We start from the raw sequence: 23146 nt of genomic DNA on the forward strand, positions 1-23146 counted from the left end.
GATCTGCTTTGATGCCTCCTAACAGCTGATTGGCTGTGAATGCTGAGCTGAAAAGAAGTGACAGGAGGTGATGAACTGAGATGGGGGGGGGGGAATGACATAAGACATGGAGTGAAGCTTCAGTAGCCATGCGACTTGATTTTTTTTATTCTTTCACTCATCAACTCTGTTCTTCTCGCCTCCTTCCCATCCGCCTTCTCTGTTCGATCCCTCCGCTTGTTGCCTTTGAAGTTCCTTCCTTCCAAGTTCAGAATGCAGTGTCTTGAGAGAGTGGAGGGGAGGAAGGAAGAGGAAAAACCCCAACAACTTCAAAGGGCTTTTCTTGGGTTGTGGGAAGGTGGGGGTTATTTTTAGCCTGCTGGTGCCCACTTAAAGGCTTGAGTTGAAGATGAAAGAAAAAGGGGAGATAGAGGAGAGTGCACAGAGAGTACATGCCACATGATCGTTGCTGTCATACTAGAATGCTATTCACAAAGAAATGGTTTTTTTTATCCAGCGTGTACTGTGCTGAACACTTTGCTGCGGAGTTCCTGATGCTTTAAACCGGGGGTCCCCAACTCCAGGCCTCGAGGGCCAGTGTCCTGCAGTTTTTAGATGTGTCCGTGATCCATCACATCTGATTCAAATGGCTAAATTACCTCCTCAACATGTCTTGCAGTTCTCCAGAGGCCTGGTAATGAAATAATCTTTTGATTCAGGTGTGTTGACCCAGGGTGAGATCTAAAACCTGAGGGACAACGACCCTCAAGGCCTGGAGTTGGGGACCCCTGCTTTAAACGGTGCATGCGCTTGCACGTTTTGCTGAACTCAACTACATCTGAGTATGTTAACAACACAAGTTACTAAATACATTTGAATAGAGGCTTGATTTAGAAAGAAAATGCATTACATGATGAGAGGTTAAATATTTTAGGTGAAACTGAACTAAATCTCATCTATGCCGCTAACCTTCAGTCTACTAAAAACCAAACCAAAGAAAAAACATTATTAAGTGCGAAACAAATGTGGGTCCGTCTCCATCATAGGTAGTATGCTAGATGGGGAATCCTCCATAATTTATTGTAAAGTCCTGTTATTAAGGCTCAAGCTTGGTGTTTTTCACTTTTGTCATTGTGCTCTTTAGAAACCAGATGGTACAGATCACACCACGATGCCGCACAGCCATTGGCTAACAAACTCAATAACAAGTCAGCCAGTCAGCATACACTGAATGCATAAAAATGTACAAATGTATAATAAACTCATCAGAAACATGAATTCACTGAGATCAGCAGGTTTTGCCCTTGTAGACATTAAAAAGAATGCATATTTAGGGCACTTTTGCAGTGGCGTCACTTGTCAAATCTGGGAGCTACATCAATCTTTTATGGAGGCTCATTACAGCCACAGACAAAAAAAAACTCATCCAAAATTTCGAGTTAGCTCTACCAGTCAGCTCTGTGAAAGTATATAATTTCCTTGTGACAACGAAGCTGAAGCAGAAGGCGGAAGGCATCAGCTGTCCAACAGTTCCACATAAACACATTGACACCTTGTTTGCAGTTATCATCGCATTCAAAGCTGAAGAACCTGGCACCAATGTGTTCACTTTTGCAATACATTGGTAACTCACTGATATTGTTACTACCCAAATGTGTCTGCGCCAACTGCTACTGGTTAACAAGGAAATCACATCCTTCACAGAGATTCTTGTTTGGGAGAGCTAACTCAAAAACTTTGAAAATAAATTTTTTAGGGATTTCGAAATTTCAGAGACTAAATTTCAAGTTATGGATATCCGTTTTTTCAACAAGCTTCGATAATCTTTCACATTGTCTGTATGAAGAATTCATGATTCTGGAGAGTGTTTGCAGACAAACTCATGTCTTCCATGCAAACTACTGGTGAGTACAGCAATCTGCTAGTGCATAAAAGTAATCACAATGCAGTGAAATAGCTTTAGCTCCCCCAAATCTGATCTAACTGAAAGCATAATGCTACATTTGTTTTGTTAGTAATAACCTGGTCCCAGCATCAAAGAGTTAAACACGCCAAAAAGATGTTGCAAGTCACAGCATGCAGTCATTCTTGTGCATGCTCACAAAAGCAATTTGTGAGCATTTGTTATGTAAGTTGGAAATTGTGAATCAGTTCACAACTTTTAGTCCTCTGTTGTGCTCTTGCATGGGTTGGAAACATAGCATTTCATTGTAATGCAAAAGAAAAATGAGCACAGAGATTATCTCATGTTGTAATTCTCAGAGTTCATGTTGCAACTTTGATGAAATGTGCACATTCACTTGAATTCAAATGGAGAAAGCAAGCCGCAGAGTTAAAGGAAAACAACTGTTTGCTCTGCAAACAGGGTTCAACCAAAATGGCTAATGGATGGGACTTTAATACACTAAGTACATTACATTACTCAGCCATCTATGTCCAGAACACAATATAATCAAGGCTTTACTAAACATTTAGTAAGGCAAAGGTAAACTCAAGGCAACAATGAGAACCAATCAAGGAAACAAATGTAAAATCCACAGACAGAATAAAAGATGTACATTTTAGCAGGTTTGTTTTGTACTTTGGGTTTGAAAAGTGAAGCCAAAGCAAAAATCTTTTAAACCTACATTGTTTTTAATAGCCAGTAGAGGGCGACTCCTCTTGCTGTAAAAATACTTGTGGTTGTATTGAAGTTTATGGCAGTAGTGTCCAAACCCAGGCCTCGAGGGCCAGTGTCCTGCAGGTTTTAGATGTGTCCTTGTTCATCACAGCCATTTAAATGGCTAAATTACCTCCTCAACATGTTTTGAAGTTCTCCAGAGGCCTGGTAATGAACTAATCATTTGATTCAGGTGTGTAGACCCAGGGTGATATCTAAAACCTGCAGGACACCGGCCCTACATGCCTGGAGTTGGCCAAGCCTGCTCAATGGGGAAACAGCCTTCGGCTTCATTGACCTGTTACCTTAGTAAACACTGTCCTGATGAGTTTATGGTCTCAGCTGGTGGTTTCAGATCTTACTGAACAAACAAAACAAACAAGAAAGGTCATTATTAGTTGGACAGAAGAATTATCCGCCCTCACTGGCTAACAATTGTCAATCATAAGTCAGTAGCCAATGAGAATGCCGTGTCCTCGTTGTCACAGTTAGTAAAGCAAAGGTGGATGCTCTCCTGCTGGAGCATTTCCTACATTTATGTTGCATGGTTATTAGGACTCAAAGCAATAACTTTGGCTACTGTAGATTTAAAATTACTGACCAAGCCAATGTCTTAAGCAATGATTGTAAACGCTGAATTATAGTAAGGCATAACACGAGATGAGATAATATTTAATTTCCTGCCAAAATATTAGATTAAAAAAAGTTTTGATAATTGCTTACAGCACAAATAAACTTTAAGTGGTAAACAAATAACATGTATTACAGAGGGAAATGGGCTAGTTAATGAGTTGCCATGAGGCTCAAGTATGGTGCCCGTCAGGCTCTCCAAGCCATGTTTCTAAAAAGCCCACACTCAATAACTTCAAAGGTGTTTCCAACCAGATGGGGAACATTCATCAAAAATCCATAAAACATGTTACCTGACACTCATTACTCAGTTAATGATTTTACCATTCCTCATCTATGTTAATATTTTGCATAAAGGCCATAAAAGAAGCTAATAACGTGGTGATTTCCCACGATGATTACTTCCTTTGCTCTTCAATTCTCTCATTACTTACTGTGTTATCCTCATTATATTCTTTCTCATTACATTCCCCCATTACGCCTGCAATCATTCTGTCAGAGGAGCGGTCACATTTTTAAATGGCGTAAATTTCAGCTCAAAATAGGACTCCTTGTGTTTGTATGTTTACACAGAGAGGTGGTGACTAATCTCATATCATCCCTCATCTGTTGCTGTGAGTTCACCACCCACCATATTCTCATGATGGATTGCCAGTATATAAAAAGCAGGATCTTCAGAGGGAATCCCTAATGTGACAGGGTTCAACCAAATGACTAATGGATGTGGCTTTAATATACTCAGATCAATCACCTTCATGACATTTTAGAAAACCACATCTTTTGGTGGAATTCATTTGTTTTAGAACCCTCTAAGTTGTATTGTTTTACCAAACTGAATATTTTATATTTACCCTTTCCCATTAGAAAAACTTCAACATTTTAGTCTGAGACCCATGTTTTCCTGACCATTTTTATACACTAAGCTGTCTCAAAAAAGATGGAAAAGCTCATTGTGTTGCTTGTATGTAGTCTAAGGAGCTTGGAAAGAAGAGCGTCTGGATTTCTTTAAGTTGCTTGAAGACGTTTCACCTCTCATCCGAGAAGCTTCTTCAGTTCTAAGGTCAAATGGTGGAGCGTCCCAGATTTAAGCCCTATGGGAGTGTCCCCCCAAGAGGGACAATGAACCCCCTAATGATCCTCTACCTAATCACACGAGCCAAGGTGTAAAAACGGGTGTAGGTCACAATCAGTTTCGGGTGAACTCATTGTGAAACCTAGCCCCACCCTATCATGTGATTTCCTGAGGTCATAAGGCCCAGGATGTGAGTGGGCGCTGTAGGTAGTGCTTCCAGGAAATAGCCACACTTTTGCTAAAAGGTCTTACCTTCTCCCACCTACCTACCAACATTGAACAGTGCACCAAACTGTACTGGGTGAGTTTAGCTTGCTTTAAGTAAGTACGATGCATCAGTTCTTTTTTTAAAAACATGCTGTATATTCTCTTCATTCAGATTACTTAGAGCCCGACTGATATAGGCTCCTTAAGATTAGCCGGTATTTGCTTTGCTATTTCAAAATCTGATCAATTGGCCGATATTTTTTCTTTCAGACACAGAAAAACAATGTGTGGTGTGCAGTACTTATATATTAATTTTTTGTATTATGACAATAGAGTTTAAAAATAATTTGGTTTTACTGTCCCAACAAGTAGTGGAGTACTTGTTTATGCTCTAATCAGAACAGCTGATTGTGTTTTTGCTGTTGCCACCAGCAAACATGCAGAGTCCTTTGGTAGTTTTTTCATCCCACTGTCACCAAGTGCTTGCTCATAAGGCATCGTCTGATTGTTGGGGTTTCTCTTGAATGCTTTAGGGTCTTTACGTTACAGTGTATAGGGCTGAGGCGCTGTAGAAATGCAAGTGAACTGTGCAAGTGAAACTATGTGGCATCAGTAATCACTTCATGGTTGAAGGGTGTTTCTTCAGTCTATTTTTTACTTTGCACACACTGAATTGTGGCCTTTCCAAACCAACAATACTAAAAAGAAGTCAGCAAACAGACAAATATGTGAGGTCTCCTTAGCAGTTATCAGCCCTTCACACAATCCTGGTTGACTGCAGACTAGATGGTACAGTTTGGATCCTATAAGCATGTATTTTGATTCAAGTAGTTTTTTTTTTAATTGCCATAGTACAAAGTTGACACCCATGCTACTCAAAAACCTGATAAGAACCACTCCAACCTCTCAAGTAAAAGGTGTGGACTGACTAATATCTGAAAGCTTGAAAAACTTTTAGTACATATTTAGATTCCAAAACTCCAGCTCACAAGCTTACCAGCATTATGTACCACACTTTGTATTACTGTGCAGGTTACTAAGCAAATGTCCACATTCAGAAAGGTGCATTGACCTTTATGAGTGTGGACAACTTGATGCCTAGAAGCAAAGACTGGGTCTTACATATTGAGAAGCACAATCTGGTGCTATTATCCTCTATGATCTGTGTGTGACTGTGTGCACAGATTTGACTGGGTACCATTCAAACACAGCAGCCACAGTGCTTGAACGGTGCCCAGCATCCTTCAGTGGTGCACACGAGGCACACACAGATATTCACAGTAATAAAATATTCAAATATGCACACCAATTGAGCTCCAGACGCTAAATCGTTTCAACATGTATTGGAACGAAGCGTAATAATCACAGACTCAGCCGGATTTGTCTGACTTTTCGTGTGTATCACAAGTGATGTTGCCCGTGGAAAAGACACGTCTGGTCTGAAATGAAGATCCAGTGTGACGTCTGCCATGTATGTTCCCCATCTCCCAGTGGAGCCCAGTGCTTTACTTACAGCCCCTCGGGCACAGACTGACTGCTATTTAAACAGTGCTGGTGAGCAAGAAATATGGCACAATCAGCTCCCTCAGTGATACTCACTTTGATGAATGAGCTGAGGTGTAAAGTATAGATTACCATTTTTGTTGTAGCACTGAAGATATATATGTGTGTCTTTCGCTAGAGGGCTTGGTATTATGTGTGTGCATCTGAGTGCGTGTGCATTGCATATTCTCCCTTGTGTCTGGGCTTTCAGATTTTCTGGAGTGATTGTACATTTTAAATTCCTCCCCTCTCTCAATTGTCTCATGGTGAATGTACACAGGCTATGGACTCCATTGTTCCACTCTCTCAGTGCCAGCCAGCCCCCCCCCCCCCCCGCCAGCTCGTCACACAACCCCAGAGCAATTTACGTTTCCTCCCAGGAACCAGGAATGTGCTAACCAATACACAGAAATAAAACTACATTTAAATGACAAATATTGTTTTACTGATAAGCAGTGATCAATGGCTGCTGACTGGCTGACTGAGTACGCTATGAATGCTTACCCATTAAGGAAGAATAGTTCATTAAAGGTGGAACAGTTAATGAAAGTCCAAAAATGTATTTAAAAGTTTAGTGGAAAGCTTTTTTTTAAGTCCCATGTGGTCTTAAAAGTAATTAAATCTAGTGCTGTAACCAGGTACGGGAGATGACATTTCCATGATTATCCCACCCACCAAACTGGTCCAGCTGGATGAAACAGGCATCAGTGAGCGTAATAACACTATTAGGCACACTAAACACATCAGGGATGTGGGTGGTGATTAACCACATTATTGCATCATTTGATCTCCCAATTTGCTCGTAGGCAGAAAGTTGTGTCTTAAAATTACATTTTAACATAAGACTGCTATTGATGGAGCACAACTCAAATGAGGCTTTAACATGAATTCATTTCAAACCTTATGATGTTCTTTAAGATGCCTGCAGACTGTCAGATTTTAGTAATCTTATAAGTTTATCGCAACACATGTGAAATATGGATCTAACAAATGGAACTTCAATTTCTTCTTTGTTGGACTTGCAAACATTTTGTTTTGCAAGTTTGCAAGTTCAGGATCTCGGAAGTGCACAAAATGGTATTCCAGATCAGTCTCCAAGCAAAAGTTTCACATGCTCTTTTGCATGTATGCACATGTGACACACCAACATTTCAACAAACTCTTAGGATGCAAACAGACGGTGATACCACTTAGTTCTAGATCCAGACATGAGAGAGTTAGTATAGGTTAGTAGTATCTTTTTCTCCTGCTTTTACATCTCTTTGTAAACTTACCAAATCGATCCATGTTGCCATTTAAAGTCTGTTAACCTCTTTGTCCTCTGCAGGAGTGTGCCTCGTGCTGGGTTGCATGATCTTCCCCGATGGATGGGACGCCGAGGTGATCCGTGACATGTGCGGGGAGCAGACAGGAAAATACTCCCTGGGTGACTGCTCTGTACGCTGGGCTTACATGCTGGCCATCATGGGAATCCTGGATGCCCTCATTCTCTCCTTCTTGGCCTTTGTCCTGGGCAACCGGCAGACGGATTTCTATCTTGATGATCTGCAAACAGACAACAAGGGTAAGTAAAGGAATAATGAAGAGCAGTGCTTTAAAAAGGATTCATTTGAACTAAAGACAACATGTCTTTCACTAAATTATTTCATTTATTTTCTAAACTCTCTTAGGCAAGCTTTCTTCTCATTCCTTTAAGTAGACTTTAAGAAACAGTCTTCAGGATGGCTACTTAAAGAACATTCAAAGCTCTTTTTAGATGTTGGCTGCCTTTTCTTCCAATCTCAGTCAAGATGATCCCAAACTGCTTCAATAGTATTGACTTTCAGACTCCAAGAAAGCCAATCCTTGACTAATAATGATCCATTGTGTGTATTTCTATCCAGGTATTCTTTTACTGCATTTACTGAATTTAGAAATGGTTAAAAAATCTATCGTAATCCTGACTTTGAGAAAATAGTACTAATGAATAACTATGGGGTAAGACTGGAAACATGTCTGAGCTGAATGCATCAAATCTGGTAGTGCTAACCGTCCACCCAGTATGCTTGCTGCAAGAGAGACCTTTTATAAAAAGATGGCCTCTGAAATTGAAGCCAGTGCAAAAGCGTATTAAACTTCCATTTCTTCTAATAGCCATCAGTGGGGGCTCCTATAGTTGTAAACATAAAGCTTATTTCTAGTCTTATTTAACACACCGCCTGCAGACTTCTTTTTGAAATTCATTATACCATATTACATGGTGACTCAAAGAAAATTCCACTGCAGGTACAAATATTTGTGACTGTGTAATTACATGCAGGTGACGCAAACGGAGAACCTAACAGTGGATTCACAGGGGGGTGATGAATAGGAAAATCAAAGGAATTTGGAATTATAATTACAGTTTTTAAAATAAATATTGATACTAATAATTATATTATCATAACATGTGATTATAATCACATTATTATAATCCTATATGTTACGATGCCGGTACATATGCATATATATATATATATATATATATATATATATATATATATATATATATATATATATACATATATATATATATGCATAGGCTATTATCAGTATAGTAAGACAATGTTTGTTCTTTAAATTATAGTCTGATTCAGAATAAAATAGATAATAAAGCAGGGTATAATTTAAGTATCACTCATATGATTAACAACTTGCTTTCAAATTGGTATTCATTGCCTTTGTTTTCTTAGTCAGCTTCTACACCAGTAAGTAATTATTAGTAATTATTCTTAAAAAACAAAACAAAAATGAATACAGCGATGGCCACAAGCCAATTATGTACAATACAGTCCATACAGTTAACTTAGTAAGATCCTGTTAGGAATAATGGCAGTTTTCTAGCTAACTTGTTAGCCTGTTATGCTAATATTTAAATCTTATTATAAAATGCAGAAAACCACTGTTTAATCAATTCTATCAACCGAAGGCAATAGTCACTCTCCTAACACTTAAACACAGAGTATCATTGTTACTGTAACTCAAAGCGCAACTTTTCATTTTAAACCTGCTGATCTTTGATAACTACTTTTCCAAGTTTAATCAAAAAACGTAATTTATTTCACTGTTATTAGCTGATTTTATCCAATCTTTCTTCTCCAGTTGCAACTCTTTAAACCCCATTACTGTAAAACCTACAAAGAAAAACAAACACATGTAGCGTAGTTCATAAAAGTAAATCAACTCAAAAGGTGAGTTAGGAAAGGCAGTTGTTTTTTCTCCAAATCTCATTTTTAGGGCTTTTTTTGTCCATTAACATGAAATTTGTCCTGCTGAAAAATGAGTGCACTCCAACCTGACCTAAGTATCTTCAGCCAAATTGCATTCAGTGCTGAATTTAAGAGTGGGAGCAAGTCCTCCAGAGGATTTCTGACAGTTTGCATGATGTTGCATCAGGACACTCAAATCGCATTGTTTCAGCTGTATGAAAAGAGAGGAAGAGGAGGGAAGGAACAGCAGAAGGCAGAAATGAAGGGGGGAAGAGTAAAAGATATTGTAAAACATTTTATTAAATGTCCTTAAATAAGGTTTACGTGTTTGATTCGATCCCACACACAGAAAATAGAGAGACAGGCAGAAAGAAGACGATCTGTAACGGTGGACGAGAGTGTGAGCGACACAGAGACAGGGAGCACGAGTAAAGGAGTAAAGGAGAGAGGAGGAGGGGAGAGGAAGAGACTGAGAGATAAAGAGAGAGAATAGTGACATAAGATGTCTTGGTTCTCTGATGATCTATCTCCATGATGGTTTCCATGGTAACTGGAGATATTCCAGTGCGTGGGCGTGTCTTTCTCTTCTTATCTGATTAACCTCACTGACAGTTTTAGTGATTTTACCCATTTAATGCTTCTAATGCTTCACCAGCAGAGTAAAGTTTCTCTTGTCACGCACATTCTTTCATAAAAGAAAAAATGTCCCTGTAGATTATAGCCTGGGAACAGACCATGGGACTCTTTGTTGGCTATACACGTGACAAAATAAATTGAGTTGTACAACGGGAAAACTGGATCAATAATAAGCCTATTTAAGGGTTATGTTTACATATACAGTGCACACTTTGAAAATGATTTACTGGCATAAATATGAGTTACAGTTTGCTTGGGTGTTAGAAGCTTCTCCAGTATCTCCAGGCCTGATAACTTTGAATCTCAATCTTGGTTTAATACAAAGCCTCCGCTGGCTTAATGAAGATGAAAATATTATCATATGCTGTGAAAAACTATTTGTCCCCTTCCTGGTTTCTTATTTTTGGTCTGTTTTTTTTTGTTTGTTTGTTTGTTTTACATATTTGTCAAACAAATTTAGTATTAGACAAAGATAACCTGAGTAACTACATCAAAGTCAAAGTACTACCATATGAAGTATTTAAATGACAATTTAATTAATTAAAGGGAAAAGTTATCCAAACCTCGTCGTGACCGTTCCTTCAAAGTAGCTGAATTAAAACAAAGAGTCGGTGCTGCAGAGAGTGGGTCACGGCACTGTGAAAGACTCACTGCCAGAGGTCACATTCCCAAGTTTACTTTTTCACATAGGATCAAATAGATTTAGATATTTCTTTTTTTTTTTCCTTAAGTAAAATCATCATTTAAAAACTGCATTTTGTATTTACTCTGGCTATCACTGCTGATGTTCTGAAATATGCAAATAAAAAAAACTGAATAGAAGTCAAGAAGGAGGAATTTTAAAAAAATCCCCCTGCAGCCTGCACTTCAGTTTGTGAATTATTGGCTGATTCACTTGTTTTCTCAAAATTCCCTGTTTCTGAGAAACTATTGGAGTGCTCGCCATTGGAGGGGAGTAGATCTGTATCTATGTTGTTCATATTTTTTGTTCTCTCTTGAGTAAAGCACTTCGTACCATGTTGTGGTATTCCTGGAGTTAGGGTTAGTAAATAAAGAGAAACTAACTTTTTATTTTCAAGGAAATACAGAACACAGAGTTGAGTTACCAAATTTAGAGCTGGATACAATTCTTAAATTTAAATGAAATAAGCTTTCTTGTTTGATCATTATAGAAGCCCTATTATCCTTCAACATTAACCCAACCATCGGGTTTCTTAACTGCATATTAAAGTGATTAAAATTACCCACAAAGCTCTTTTTACACAAAAAGAGTAAAATGAATAAGAATAAAAGTGCCTTAAAGCAGCTTGTTTCAGACAGAGGATGAACTGAGCATCTCCATACTAACAATCATGCAAAGCTACTTTTGTAGAGTCCAAGAGTAAGTTTAGGTTTTTGTTTTGAAACATTTAGTTTAAAACCTGCTCAGTTTACCGCATCACAATATCTCAGTCGTTTAATAACAGTTTCATAAAAAGAAAACATGTGGACGTGGCACAGACATCGATAGTAAATGAATGACCTTCTGTTTGTGCCCTTTTTGTTTGTTTGTAAGTGGTGACCTTAGCTTAGCTCATACTTACATAAGCATATTCACTCAATGCACAAATGCACTTTTTCCTGCCCCACTGTGTTTACGCCAACACTATTGTTCTTTTCTGTCCTTGCAGATTTTGCAGTGTCAAGGGTAAGTCGAGTTTCTTTATACATTTAATGTGCATTATGTCTGAAGAATATATCTCCTAATAAAGAATTGTCACTGGTAATATTTGAGAAAACAGTTCATTTTTAAAAATTACTTTTATTATTTCACTATAAATATTTGTTTTTAGTTGATCGAGCAGCAGAGCTTATGTCAGTTCAAGTTTAGGTTAGGTATTCTAAGTTTGAATCATTTAAATATTAAACTCTGTTGGATATTTCTCACAGGAATATTTAAAAAGTTCAGCACAGTTTCTTTTTGTGTAGGTAGCTGATTCATAGTTATACACCAGAATCTCCTGATGCTCTTCGCCTTGACAAACTTCAACCTACACAAACGGAACCAAACACATTTTTACTGGTTAATCTGGTAAAACCATTTCACTTTGCTTTTACCAGATTAACCAGTAAAAAAAAAGTACTCCCAGTTTATATACTGTTCATTTTGCTGTCCAGTTTCTAAACAAAAACCTCCCTGCTAACCTCAAACAGAAACGCTGATTTTGGAGTGAAAAACACCATAAATATCTTAAAAAGCTGTGAAATGTTCAAAATGTGTAAAACACAAAGTAGGATTAAATCTAACCTTAAATTGAATCTAATTAGACTTATTGAAACACAGTTGAAACAATCCAGTGCTTATTCTCCAAAAAACAAGGAATCATGTGGTTTACAGCTCTGTGGGCTTATTCAAAACAGTTTTAAACCAAAGGTAAAAGATTCAAACGGCTTCTGACTCTTTCTTTTTATCAGCTGAACTCTCCACGTAAAAATGTGAGACAGGTCGAGGTTTTCCTGGGAATTTAGTGGCAACCACACAGTACACTACTACTGCAATGTAAAGAAATGGTACATTTAGACACAAATTATTTTATAATAATAATCTTTAGTATTTATTACTATTATTATTATTATTATTGATGACATTGTTTTCTGTGAATATAGGTTTACCACGATAGCCCTAAAAGCCCACAGGTCTAGTTTTAGTGTTTCCAAAATTACCTTAAAAGTTTAGTTAACCCTTTAACGTTTGGTACCGGGCCGCGAGAGTTGAGGCTCAGGTGTGAAATGTATGGTTTTCAGGGTTTTTATCGGTTTTCAGCTTTATTTTGTTATCGTTTTTATCGTTTACTCAGTTTTCCTGGGTCTTTTCACGTGTGTTATGAATAGATCTTCTTTTTTTCGATACCGGTACTAGTTTTATTTTGTTGCGGTCCGTGGCGCAAAAAAGGTTGGGGACCGCTGGCCTAGTGTATCATATATGATACATACAGTTTTTTGCCAATTTTGGGGACATCAACATCATCAGTGTAAAAAGAATTAAGCAAAAGAAGGTTAAATAAACACTATTTTCAAACAATTTGAATTTTGGGGCAATTATTTCATGATTCAGGCTTTAAAGGGTTAAAAATTTAAATAAATCTTGTAAGAACTTTTACATATAATATTATTGTTCAACAAAGTTGATGGGCTGTTGCAATAGAAGAAAGGTTAAAAGAGAAGCTTTCCACAATGTTGCTCAGTAGTAGTAGTATGCTTTTAGTGCTGTTAAACATTACTGCATTTAATACATCAAGACTCTCAATTTTAACAAGTCTTTGCTTAAACTCCAAGCCACAAAACTGTTTCACAAAGGTTATTTTCTGCTTTATGTTTTTTTACACTCCTGCCCACACCGTTAATAACTTTGATTTCACCTATAAATCTCACCCATAGCTTCATTCCTTTTGAGCACAGTAATGAAGCCTCTGTGTTGTTTCCTTCAGATTGAGGTGCGGGACAGAAGAGAGCCACGATACGGAGTACAGCGTCTTCACTGAGGGCACTGGACAACTTCTCTTTCTCTGTTCTTCTCTTTCTGCCCTTCTCTTCTTCTCTTCTCTTGTCTCTCCTCTCCAATGATCAGGATATCACCCAATCTCAATGCAGACACCAAGTGTACAGGATTCTGTAAGATAAAAAACAACAACAACAACAACAACCAACCACACTGGGATAAACTATATTTTGGAAAAAAAAAATTATACAAGGTTGTACAGTGCATTTAACACTTTCTCAATGAATACCTTTATGATGTAAAAAAGAAAAAAAAAAAGAAAAAAAACTTTACTGTATTTAAAGTCTTGATTTTTTGGTGAAAAGTTCAATCCTTAAGATGAAGAACCATAATGCCCATTTATGATTTTACTGTGGTTAATTTGACTTATTGCTATTTACCAATGTTGAGTTTGTGTGTTGTGTCCATTCATAGCTTTCAGAGAGCAGATTCTCAATACTCCTCACACACTGGTAGAGTGGAGACTCGCAATATGGCAGCAAGTCCATTATTAAATATTTAAAACACTTCAACAGGGACTCGTATGGCTCTTCATCTAAGGACTTTAAAATGTGAGAAATTTAGAGGAGTACCCCATTGCAGCTTTACAGAACCTAACATCTCTGGGAGATTCTCTACTGTACATACTTAACGATGTATATAACATTACTGCTGACAACAACAGCCGACAACAAAACCTCATCTGACTCTAATGCATTTGCGTATAGTATTTCTACCCTTGGTTTCAGTGTTCCTCGTGCTGGAAGAGCATCAGAGTATGTGCAAATTCATTGTGTTTCTTTGACTCCTCCCTTCTGAAGCTACAGATGGGCTTAAAAAACGGATTCCTGAGCTAAATATTCACCAGAGAAGCAGAGCAACGTGAATCAAAGTGATCATGTATGGTCACTTTGATTTCTTTTTTAATGGCACAGGAAATGAGACACATCCCTTGCATTAGCATGGCCTCAACAGAAGCCCCTTGTTGTAGTATGTCCCCATTGAGTATGGTGTACATTTTAAGCTGTTTAACTTAACAGCAGCTGTCTATTCAGAGTTAATCTTTTTTTTTTCTCCTCGCGCTATCCCACGATCCCCTTCTCCAGTGTGCAGTTTACTCCAGTTTATGGCTCCAGCATACAGTGATGAGTTTACTCTACAGATGTCTTAAGGCTGCATGAATATGACTGTAGGACTGCTGGCCCCATGTGGTGCAATGTTAAAAAGGTGATGTCACTTATATGCCTCTTTTAATAAACAACACTGTTTTGTAGTAGCCATAGGACCGATAGGAGGGTCACAATCCCAGCAAAAAAAAATAAACAAATGAATAAAAGAAAAAGACTTTAAAGAGTACTAAAACACTTCAGACCATTAAGTCTTAACAGGGCTGTTAGACAGCAAAGATTTAAAACTCTTGTCATTCTGGGAAGGGCTGCATCCAGGATTTTCGTAGTAGAGAGTTTACGATTAAAATCCCACCAAGGCACTTCCTGTTCTTCCATAAAATATTGGCCAAATTCAAACATAACATATGTTTGTCCATGCATCTGAGAAAATATGGAGAGCTTATCTTATGAGAGAAAAAATCATCTACAGTTAAATCTTACTTTGATATGGCAGCAACAATTTAGAACTGGCAAGAAAATCATCAAGATTTCTTAAATAATTCTAATAAATCGTAATTCTGCTAAGCAAAAAAAAGGCTAATTTGTTTTTTTTGAAAAAACAAATATTGAAATTTAAGCATATGTAGGACAGATGTTGCCTTTGCCCTGTTCTCTGAAGTAGAATGATGACTGCTTGAGACAGTAGATCACATTTATAAGATGAAAGCTCCAGTTTTTTGATTTTTTTTATGGATGCTGTGCCCTTCTGTAATAATGGCCCTCACGCAAGGAACTTTTATAGTAGAGTCCCTGTGGTCTCTAAGAAGAATCTGTGCGGGTCCCTGTGGACAAGTGCAAGACAAGCAAACTAATACCATGTTTGTAAATTTAATAACAAGATGTGTGTTCAGTCTGCTGTCTATAAATGATTCTTGCTGAGGCCCTTTGAGAACAGTCATATTGGGATCAGCAAATTAGTTACAAGGTTACAATGATCACTATTCCGAGCTCCACTGTCCAAAAAGAAAGTATTGTCCATGTAACATTGTTACCGTGACGTGTCACCAACCCCACCCTGATTTTGTCCCTCCAACAGAGTAACTTGATGTAGCACTAGACACGCAAGTGTCATTGGTTGTTATCCATGGTGACACATGTATGACAGTGATCATTGCTACACCAGCAACTTAAAAACTATCATGTGTATAGCGATGAATCCTTTGCCAATTTTTGTGATAACCGAGGAAGTCTGTAGTCTCCTGATTTTAAAGACATGAATCTGTTTCATCTGCAAGAGCATTCAGTACTCGGGTTTGAGCTGTTGAGTTGTGACTCACAACTGTACCCGTGTGCGCTGTTATAGCTTCCACAAGCTATAGCCAATTGATTTGTCTGCATCAGTGACACCGATTGTCATGATACCAGCGACAAGTGGGATTCTAGCGTGACAAGCTGCAGTTGCAACGAATGATAAAGCAAGCTGCTGTAATCCAAGGCACCGTGGGGCTCTTATCCCTCTCAGAGCAGCACTTGAGGCTGACATACTGTAAATGAACCTCGTAAAGCCTGGCTCAAGTCACGACAAGAATAGAATTAGCTCTGCACATGGGTAATTGTTTCAGATGAGATATTGGCACGCTTTGCCCTTTTAAGATCATAATGTAAACCCCACGAAGTAACTGATTCTATTTGAGGGAGCAATTCATCCACCACAAGGCCAAAGTACAGCCTAGTGAGGGGCACATTATACTGTATTATAGTTAATTAGAATTCATGTTATGCTCTGTTAGGGATGCATTGCTAACACAATCACTGTGGACCAGTAAAAGAATGCGATTCAAAAATCAGACTATGCCATTACAGCTAAGAATTTTAATTAAACTATCACAATTGTGGAATGAGTTACGGGAAGATGCCCAATATGGGTTTGAGATCAGCTCAATAGGTTATCCTGGGTATGTTATCACTATATAATGAGCAGATAGCTAGACTGTAGTGTTTTTTGTTAGAATGGTAGCTAGCTAACTCTCAGGAAGCTGTGTACACAGTACTGTATTAAAGGCTCAAGTGGAAACGATCAAACACAAGCAAGTCAAATATGCGATTAAAGTCTTTTCATTGATGGACTTAAGATGAGGTCAAAGTTTAAATGACGCATTGCTCAGCTGCATCCCTTGTTAGTAGAGTTTAAAGTAGAATAGTGCCGGTTTTCCAAGCTGGGCCTTTAAGACAATATGACAACAGCCCTTATGCTGATTCTAATGATGCTGTCCACGCAGGCTCTGCACAGACCCTTTGGCCTATATTGATCACCCACCCGGGCTAGAAGTGCTGGGCCCTCATTCAAGAAACGTTTCTTTCACTTTAACCATGAAGTAACTGTACGAGAAAAAGAAAAAAAAAACAATGCAAATGATTGAAAGAGACCTCATTCATTTGGTATAGCAAAACATATATGTTTGCTTTTTATATGTGTGTGATCATTTGAGAGAACCAGAATGCTTTTTTTGTATCTAAAGTTTGCATAAAGCAGGCAGTAATGTCTCTCATGCAGTATATATTGGGATTTAAATATCTCCTATAGCGTGCATCTCTCATTTGGGAATACTTTCACAGGCCCAGGATGTATGTAACGACAAATCTACATAAAGAAAAAGAGCACGGGAAGAAAAAAAAAACCCTGAGGCCTAAATGGTCGAGTCAGGCTTCCAAGCATCATTACCTGCGTGATCAATGGTCTGGTCTCTTCTCCGGATACTCTGTTCCTGAGAACTTGACAATGAACTGAAAATATACCTTAACAAGGAACTGACAATACCTTAACCTTGATGAGCACATATTTGTACCACTTCAGGTGCCTCTAAGAACTCTTGATTTAATTCAGATGTGGTGCAGAACCAGCAAAACAAGTAGTGACACTGTAGTTTTTTCTACTGAAGACTACATACTCAGACTGAGCTCTGAAGTTAGGTGGGTTTTATTGCAGATTTGAGATCAATTCAGTTTCAAGTCAAAGAATTATAGCTAAAATAATATTGGCTAGTTTTCCCCAGTTATTTACCTTGCTTTGGGGAAACATTTTGATATTTAAAAATTTGTTGTTGTTGTTTTTTTGTTTTGTTTGGTTGGTTGGTTTTTTCCAATGTGCGATTGGACTGAATTCACCTCAGTCTTCGATTACATCATCTAAAGACATGAAAAAGAATGAAAAGCTAATAAAAGAGTCAATGACAAGTCATTTCCAATCTCTGGCCACAAATGAAAGCTTTGTGGATTATGTAAATGCCATTTCTATGTCAATGATTTCATCATCTTTTTATCATGTAACATCATGTATAAAGACATCGTGTTTGGGGGTGGGATGGGACAGGGGCAAAGATGAGTAATGTCCAGTGACTTATGTTATGATAATAGTTCTGTTAACTCCTGAAATGCAGATGTTGCCAAAATACCATCAATGATCATGTGTTACCATGAAAATGAAAAAAAAAAAAAAGAGAAACACTTGATTTTGGTTTTGTATAACAAAAGAATGATATACTGATATTTGTCAAGTATTTCTGAAGAGATCTTTGTTTTATGTGTTAACTACAGACTCTTTCCTTTCTGTTATGCTTTACTTTCAGTGTATTTCAGTATGATGTATGATGATTGTTGTTTGGTCACATCAGGCTTAACATCTCAGACTCAGTTTCGTGTTACTAACAGATGACTGCTTGTTGAAATTTCAACACCCAAACATGTACAAAAATCTGTTTATAGGGTTGCTTGATGGTGGCCAAGTGGGCAGACTGTGAAAGAGGCTTGTTGTTTTCTTGGATTATGATGACATGCTGATTTTGATTTAAAAAATTATAATGTTGAATGAATTCCTATTTGTGAATAGTATTCCAACTCACCATGATGACAATTTCTGTTATTGAAACACATTTTGAGAAGGTCGAATAAAAATATTTTACATTCAAAAAATACTGTCCCAGCTGGATCAGTAGACTGTTTTTTAGCGTACGGATGTAAAGCAGAGCAGTAAACACTGTTCTTCCGCATACAGCCTCACACACCTCCCAGACAGAGTCCTGAGGCCTAGATCCATCACTGTGCATAAAGTTCTGGCTGAAATAGGACTATTTATGTAATTAACAGCCACACGCTAGTGCACCCGGCTCTGCTGTAGTGTTCAGGGTGAGTCACACAACCAATAATATCACACAGAGCCACTGCACACAGATGCACACGAAGAGGGTGGCATAGCCTGAGACTGCCTGTGACTGGAGAACCCACAACCTGTCACAGTAAGTACCTGTAATTCATCAGTGGCTTCCTTCTCTGTGTGGTCTGCTTTTAGCAGCTACCACATCGGTCACCCACAGTGTTATGTATTGAATTCTGTGCTGAATGTGTATGCACCCTTGGATACTGCATGGCTCGATCCACTACAATACAGTTATACTTTTAGAAACCTTAAATGTTTCACTGGCATTTAGGACTGCTTGGCTGACTTTTTCAAGAAGATTATTCTCATATGCTCTATAATCTTATACCCCTATATATGTGTGCAGGTGAAAAAAGAAACTAATGTAATGTATCATAGCAAGGTTTTGAACTTCACCATGTCCTGATAAGCTTCAGTCACACAGGCCTAAAGATTGACTTCCTGACAAAATCTGGTTGCTAGGGAGAAATGGGATACACTTTATAATTAAGCTCATGACTAACACCATAATTTGCCTGTAATTAAATTAAATTTCCCTGCAAATACCTTCAGTTAGGTAGAACAATGGGTCTTACTTAAAGTCAGGTTATACTTTAAGTAAATTTAAGTAGTCTGTAAATAATTTTAACTAATGTGCAAGTCATTCATGTCGTGCATGAGTAATTCTAAGCATTCCATAGCTTAGAAACAAGTAGACACAAATTGTTCTGTAAGTAATTTTAATTTAGTTAGTGAGTCAGTGTTTTCCAGACAAAGTTCAGCAGATTCTGGCAACCTGCTAAAGACCAAAGCAATTGCAAGGAGTTTTTTCCTTCCTCTTTGTGTCTAGTTTCACCTGATGACAGAAGGAACTTTCTCCAACCACTCGCCAACCAACCATGGAATTGTTTTTGAGTTCATATAGGTTTAGAAGTGGTGACAAAAGCCATGGAACCGCACCATTCAGTGACACCTGTGCGTCTTGAAACAGACAACTCACATCAGAATAGAAGTGTTTCCTTATGCTCACTGACAAGAATTGTTTGCAGTAGCTCTTCCTTTTAATTGAATAACTGAACCTGAAAAAATGCTAACATATATATACAGTGTAAGCGGGGGGCTCCTCATTATACTAGAAAAACATTTAAGTTTCCTGTAATTTTTCTGTATGATACCATAAACACAGTTTATAGCCACCATGGTAAAGGTAGCATAGCAGCATAGCCTACATGCTCAGCTATCCTAGTTGTGCTAACACTTACAAGCTAAACCGCTGTTTACAACAATGCTAATTTACGCTAAACAAAAGCAAAGTCATTAAAACACGTTGCTCTGGTTGATATTTTTACATTCCATCTGCAAAGCTAAGAAATGGGGATAGCATGTATGTGACTTTAGAACTGCAGTATACATGCTGGGTTCGTTACACACACATACATATATGTATGTATACATACATATATCAAGCTCCCAGGCCTCTGGTAGAGGACCCGAGCTTGAAGGATAAACCGCCCGCAGGGGCGTGCTGGGTTATATATATATATATATATATATATATATATATATGTTGTACGTATTTTAGGCATTTACGGCTGGAACAGGAGAAAGTAATGAAGAGTGACATGCATCAAAGATGTCAGCCAGACACTATGTAGACAGTGCAGTTCATGGGTGTCATGTTATTCTGTAGGCCAACGAGGTGTCCCATTCTGTGACCCCGAGGTTGCAACTGAATGATGGAGAGCTGGAATACAGATGTTCCTGGAATCCTTTTCAGGAATCGTTAGCTCTTTCACATTGTGTCAACAAAGACCCATCTAACAGAGAGAAATCTCTGAAAACAATTAAGTGATTGATTCAGATGTTGGAAGATTTGTATTGCAGCTAATAGAAAAATTAATATGGCTGTAATCGTGTGTCATTTGGATTTCTGTGTGGTCTTTCTGCCAAGGCTTTGCTTCTGACAGCAGCCTGTGGACTTACCACAGTCCAGATGCAAATACTTTTTCACATACTAGAATCCAACCTACCACAGTCAGCCCCACTTATGCTCAATCTGCTGACCTCAGCCTGCCACACAGTCTGATGGCACGCCAGACACATAAGGAAAAATTATGTCATTCTGAGATCAATGGTTATGTTTCTGCCAAACAATCAGACATCGTGTGCTGTGCATACTGCAGCAAACTGCTCCAAGTTCTTCTAACATTTACTGATCCAATAGTAAATGTACATATAAAGACAACTTACCAATATTTAACTATTACAGTACCATCAAGGATTTAATGCATTGCTTTAAGAAATTATAATAATATTTAATTATTATTATTATATGAATTATAACTATAAATACATAAATATAAAGGTATGTAATTGTTTTTTTTAACAAATCTAATTTGACATTTATAATTATACTGCAAGAAGCCGAGGAACATCAATTAAATGTGTGAATGTGTGTGTGAATGGGTGAATGACTGAATGTAGTGTAAAGCGCTTTGGGGCCCTCAGGGACTAAGTAAAGCGCTTTACAAATGCAGGCCATTTACCATCTAAGATTTAGGGTTTTTGCAGTGTAACCATTTTCCTGACTTCTATCACATTATTATACATTACCAGAAAAGAAAAGTAATAATAAGAAGAAGTCCAACAGCAATAGTCCAACATAGCTTACACAATCAGTTGTCCTAGTTTGAAATCTTCAATTCTGCACCACTGAAATTGACTGACTGTGATTGGTATTGTTCCTGGTGCCTGCATTGCGCATGCCACCATGCATTGTGCGTGAAACAGAGTTCTTGGTTATTTCACGTGTATTTACTGAATCGTGCTAACATTTGCATCGCCACAGTGATATCTACAGGGAAGAAAATAAAAAGAGCAAACTGCAACCATGCAAAAACTACAGCGCAAAAACATTCAGAGTCAACAAGACACTGAATATGATGAACACAGTAATCAAGAAATGACAGAAGAAACAGGGCAAGGATGTGGAACAGGTTTATGAGTGGGCGGGAAAGATCACCCACTGCAGAGCTAGTGGGTGTGGAAGGGCTGGGCAGAAAAAAAACAACAAGAGCCGAAATCATGACACACAATGACAAATCTGAGTGGCTAAGGTTTGGCTGGTCACATATTTCATGTTTGCCTTCCTATTTGTGATGTAGGAGCATCGTAAAACTTATTGCAATGTTGTCAGTTTTACACATCTTTGGGCATACACAAAATATTGGACATAGTTAAACCTACAGCAGCTGCCATGAAGCTCCTGGCACACAGTTTTGTGCTGATGTTAATGCCTGATGAGGTTTGGAACTGTGCAGTTATGGAGTCAGCAGAGCGTTGGACACTTTTATGTAATACTGTGTGCCTCAGGGCTCTGTGAAACCGCTCTGTAACTGTATGCGGTCTGACATTTTGTGGCTGTGTTGCTTTGGGTTCCTAAACACTTCTGCTTTGTTATAACACCACTTAGAATAGAATAGAATAGAATAGAATTCAACTTTATTGTCATTGCACATGCACAGGTACAAGGCAACGAAATGCAGTTTGCATCCATCTAGAAGTGCTTTAGTGATATAGATATATTACAATATATATTAGCAATAATATAGATATGTAAGTATATTACAGAAATGGGTCTATTATGGTATGTTATAATGTACACGGTATGAAGTATGTTGTGAACATTCTATAACTATAGGTATGTACAGGCTGTAGTGAGTACAAGCTATGTACAGGATATAAATATGAAATAAAAAAATAAAAAAAACTATACAGAAATCTGAGATATACAGTTATACAGAAATGTGAACTATGAAAGTTATAAACAGTTGTAGGATTAAAAATTATCGTATGTACAGAATGATTATTTACACAGAACTATACAGTTAAGATAAGTGAGATATGTGGATAATTTCTACAGAGGCTATATAAAGTGCTAGTGGTTGCGAGTGGTGGTTCAGTCCATGTTATTATTGTGTGTTTGAGGGTACGGTTGTCCATTGTGTGTGTGTAGGTGGTTGTGGGTGTGTGTATGTCCAGTCCATGAGTTTAGTGTGGGTCAGATGTCAGGAGGCAGAGTCTGACAGCTGTGGGGAAGAAGCTGTTCCGGTACCTGGTGGTCTTAGTCCGGAGACTCTTGTAGCGCCTCCCAGAGGGCAGGAGGGTGAAGAGTCCATGTGATGGGTGACTGGGGTCTTTGATGATTTTCCCAGCCCTTTTCACACACCGCTTCCTGTAGATGTCTTTCATGGCAGGAAGTGGTGCTCCGGCGATGCGCTGGGCAGTTTTCACGACCCTCTGCAACGCCTTCCGGTCCGAGGCAGAGCAGTTCCCGTACCAGACTGTTATACAGTTGGTCTGGATGCTCTCGATGG

The 23146-nt window shown here is 38.2% G+C and overlaps 1 protein-coding gene across 1 annotated transcript in view; it reads left to right on the forward strand.

Moving 5' to 3' along the window:
* Nucleotides 1-18541, forward strand: part of LOC101469712 (LHFPL tetraspan subfamily member 4 protein) — a 37964-nt gene extending 19423 nt beyond the window's left edge. Inside the window, exons 2-4 of the mRNA XM_004570006.4 lie at nt 7417-7653; nt 11623-11639; nt 13420-18541. Coding sequence (XP_004570063.1) covers nt 7417-7653; nt 11623-11639; nt 13420-13473 — 308 coding nt within the window. The 3' untranslated portion in view covers nt 13474-18541. The remainder of the gene's footprint in view (nt 1-7416; nt 7654-11622; nt 11640-13419) is intronic.
* The last annotated feature ends 4605 nt before the right edge of the window (nt 18542-23146 follow it).

This window comes from Maylandia zebra, linkage group LG20, assembly GCF_041146795.1.
Source record: "Maylandia zebra isolate NMK-2024a linkage group LG20, Mzebra_GT3a, whole genome shotgun sequence".
NCBI lineage: Eukaryota > Metazoa > Chordata > Actinopteri > Cichliformes > Cichlidae > Maylandia > Maylandia zebra.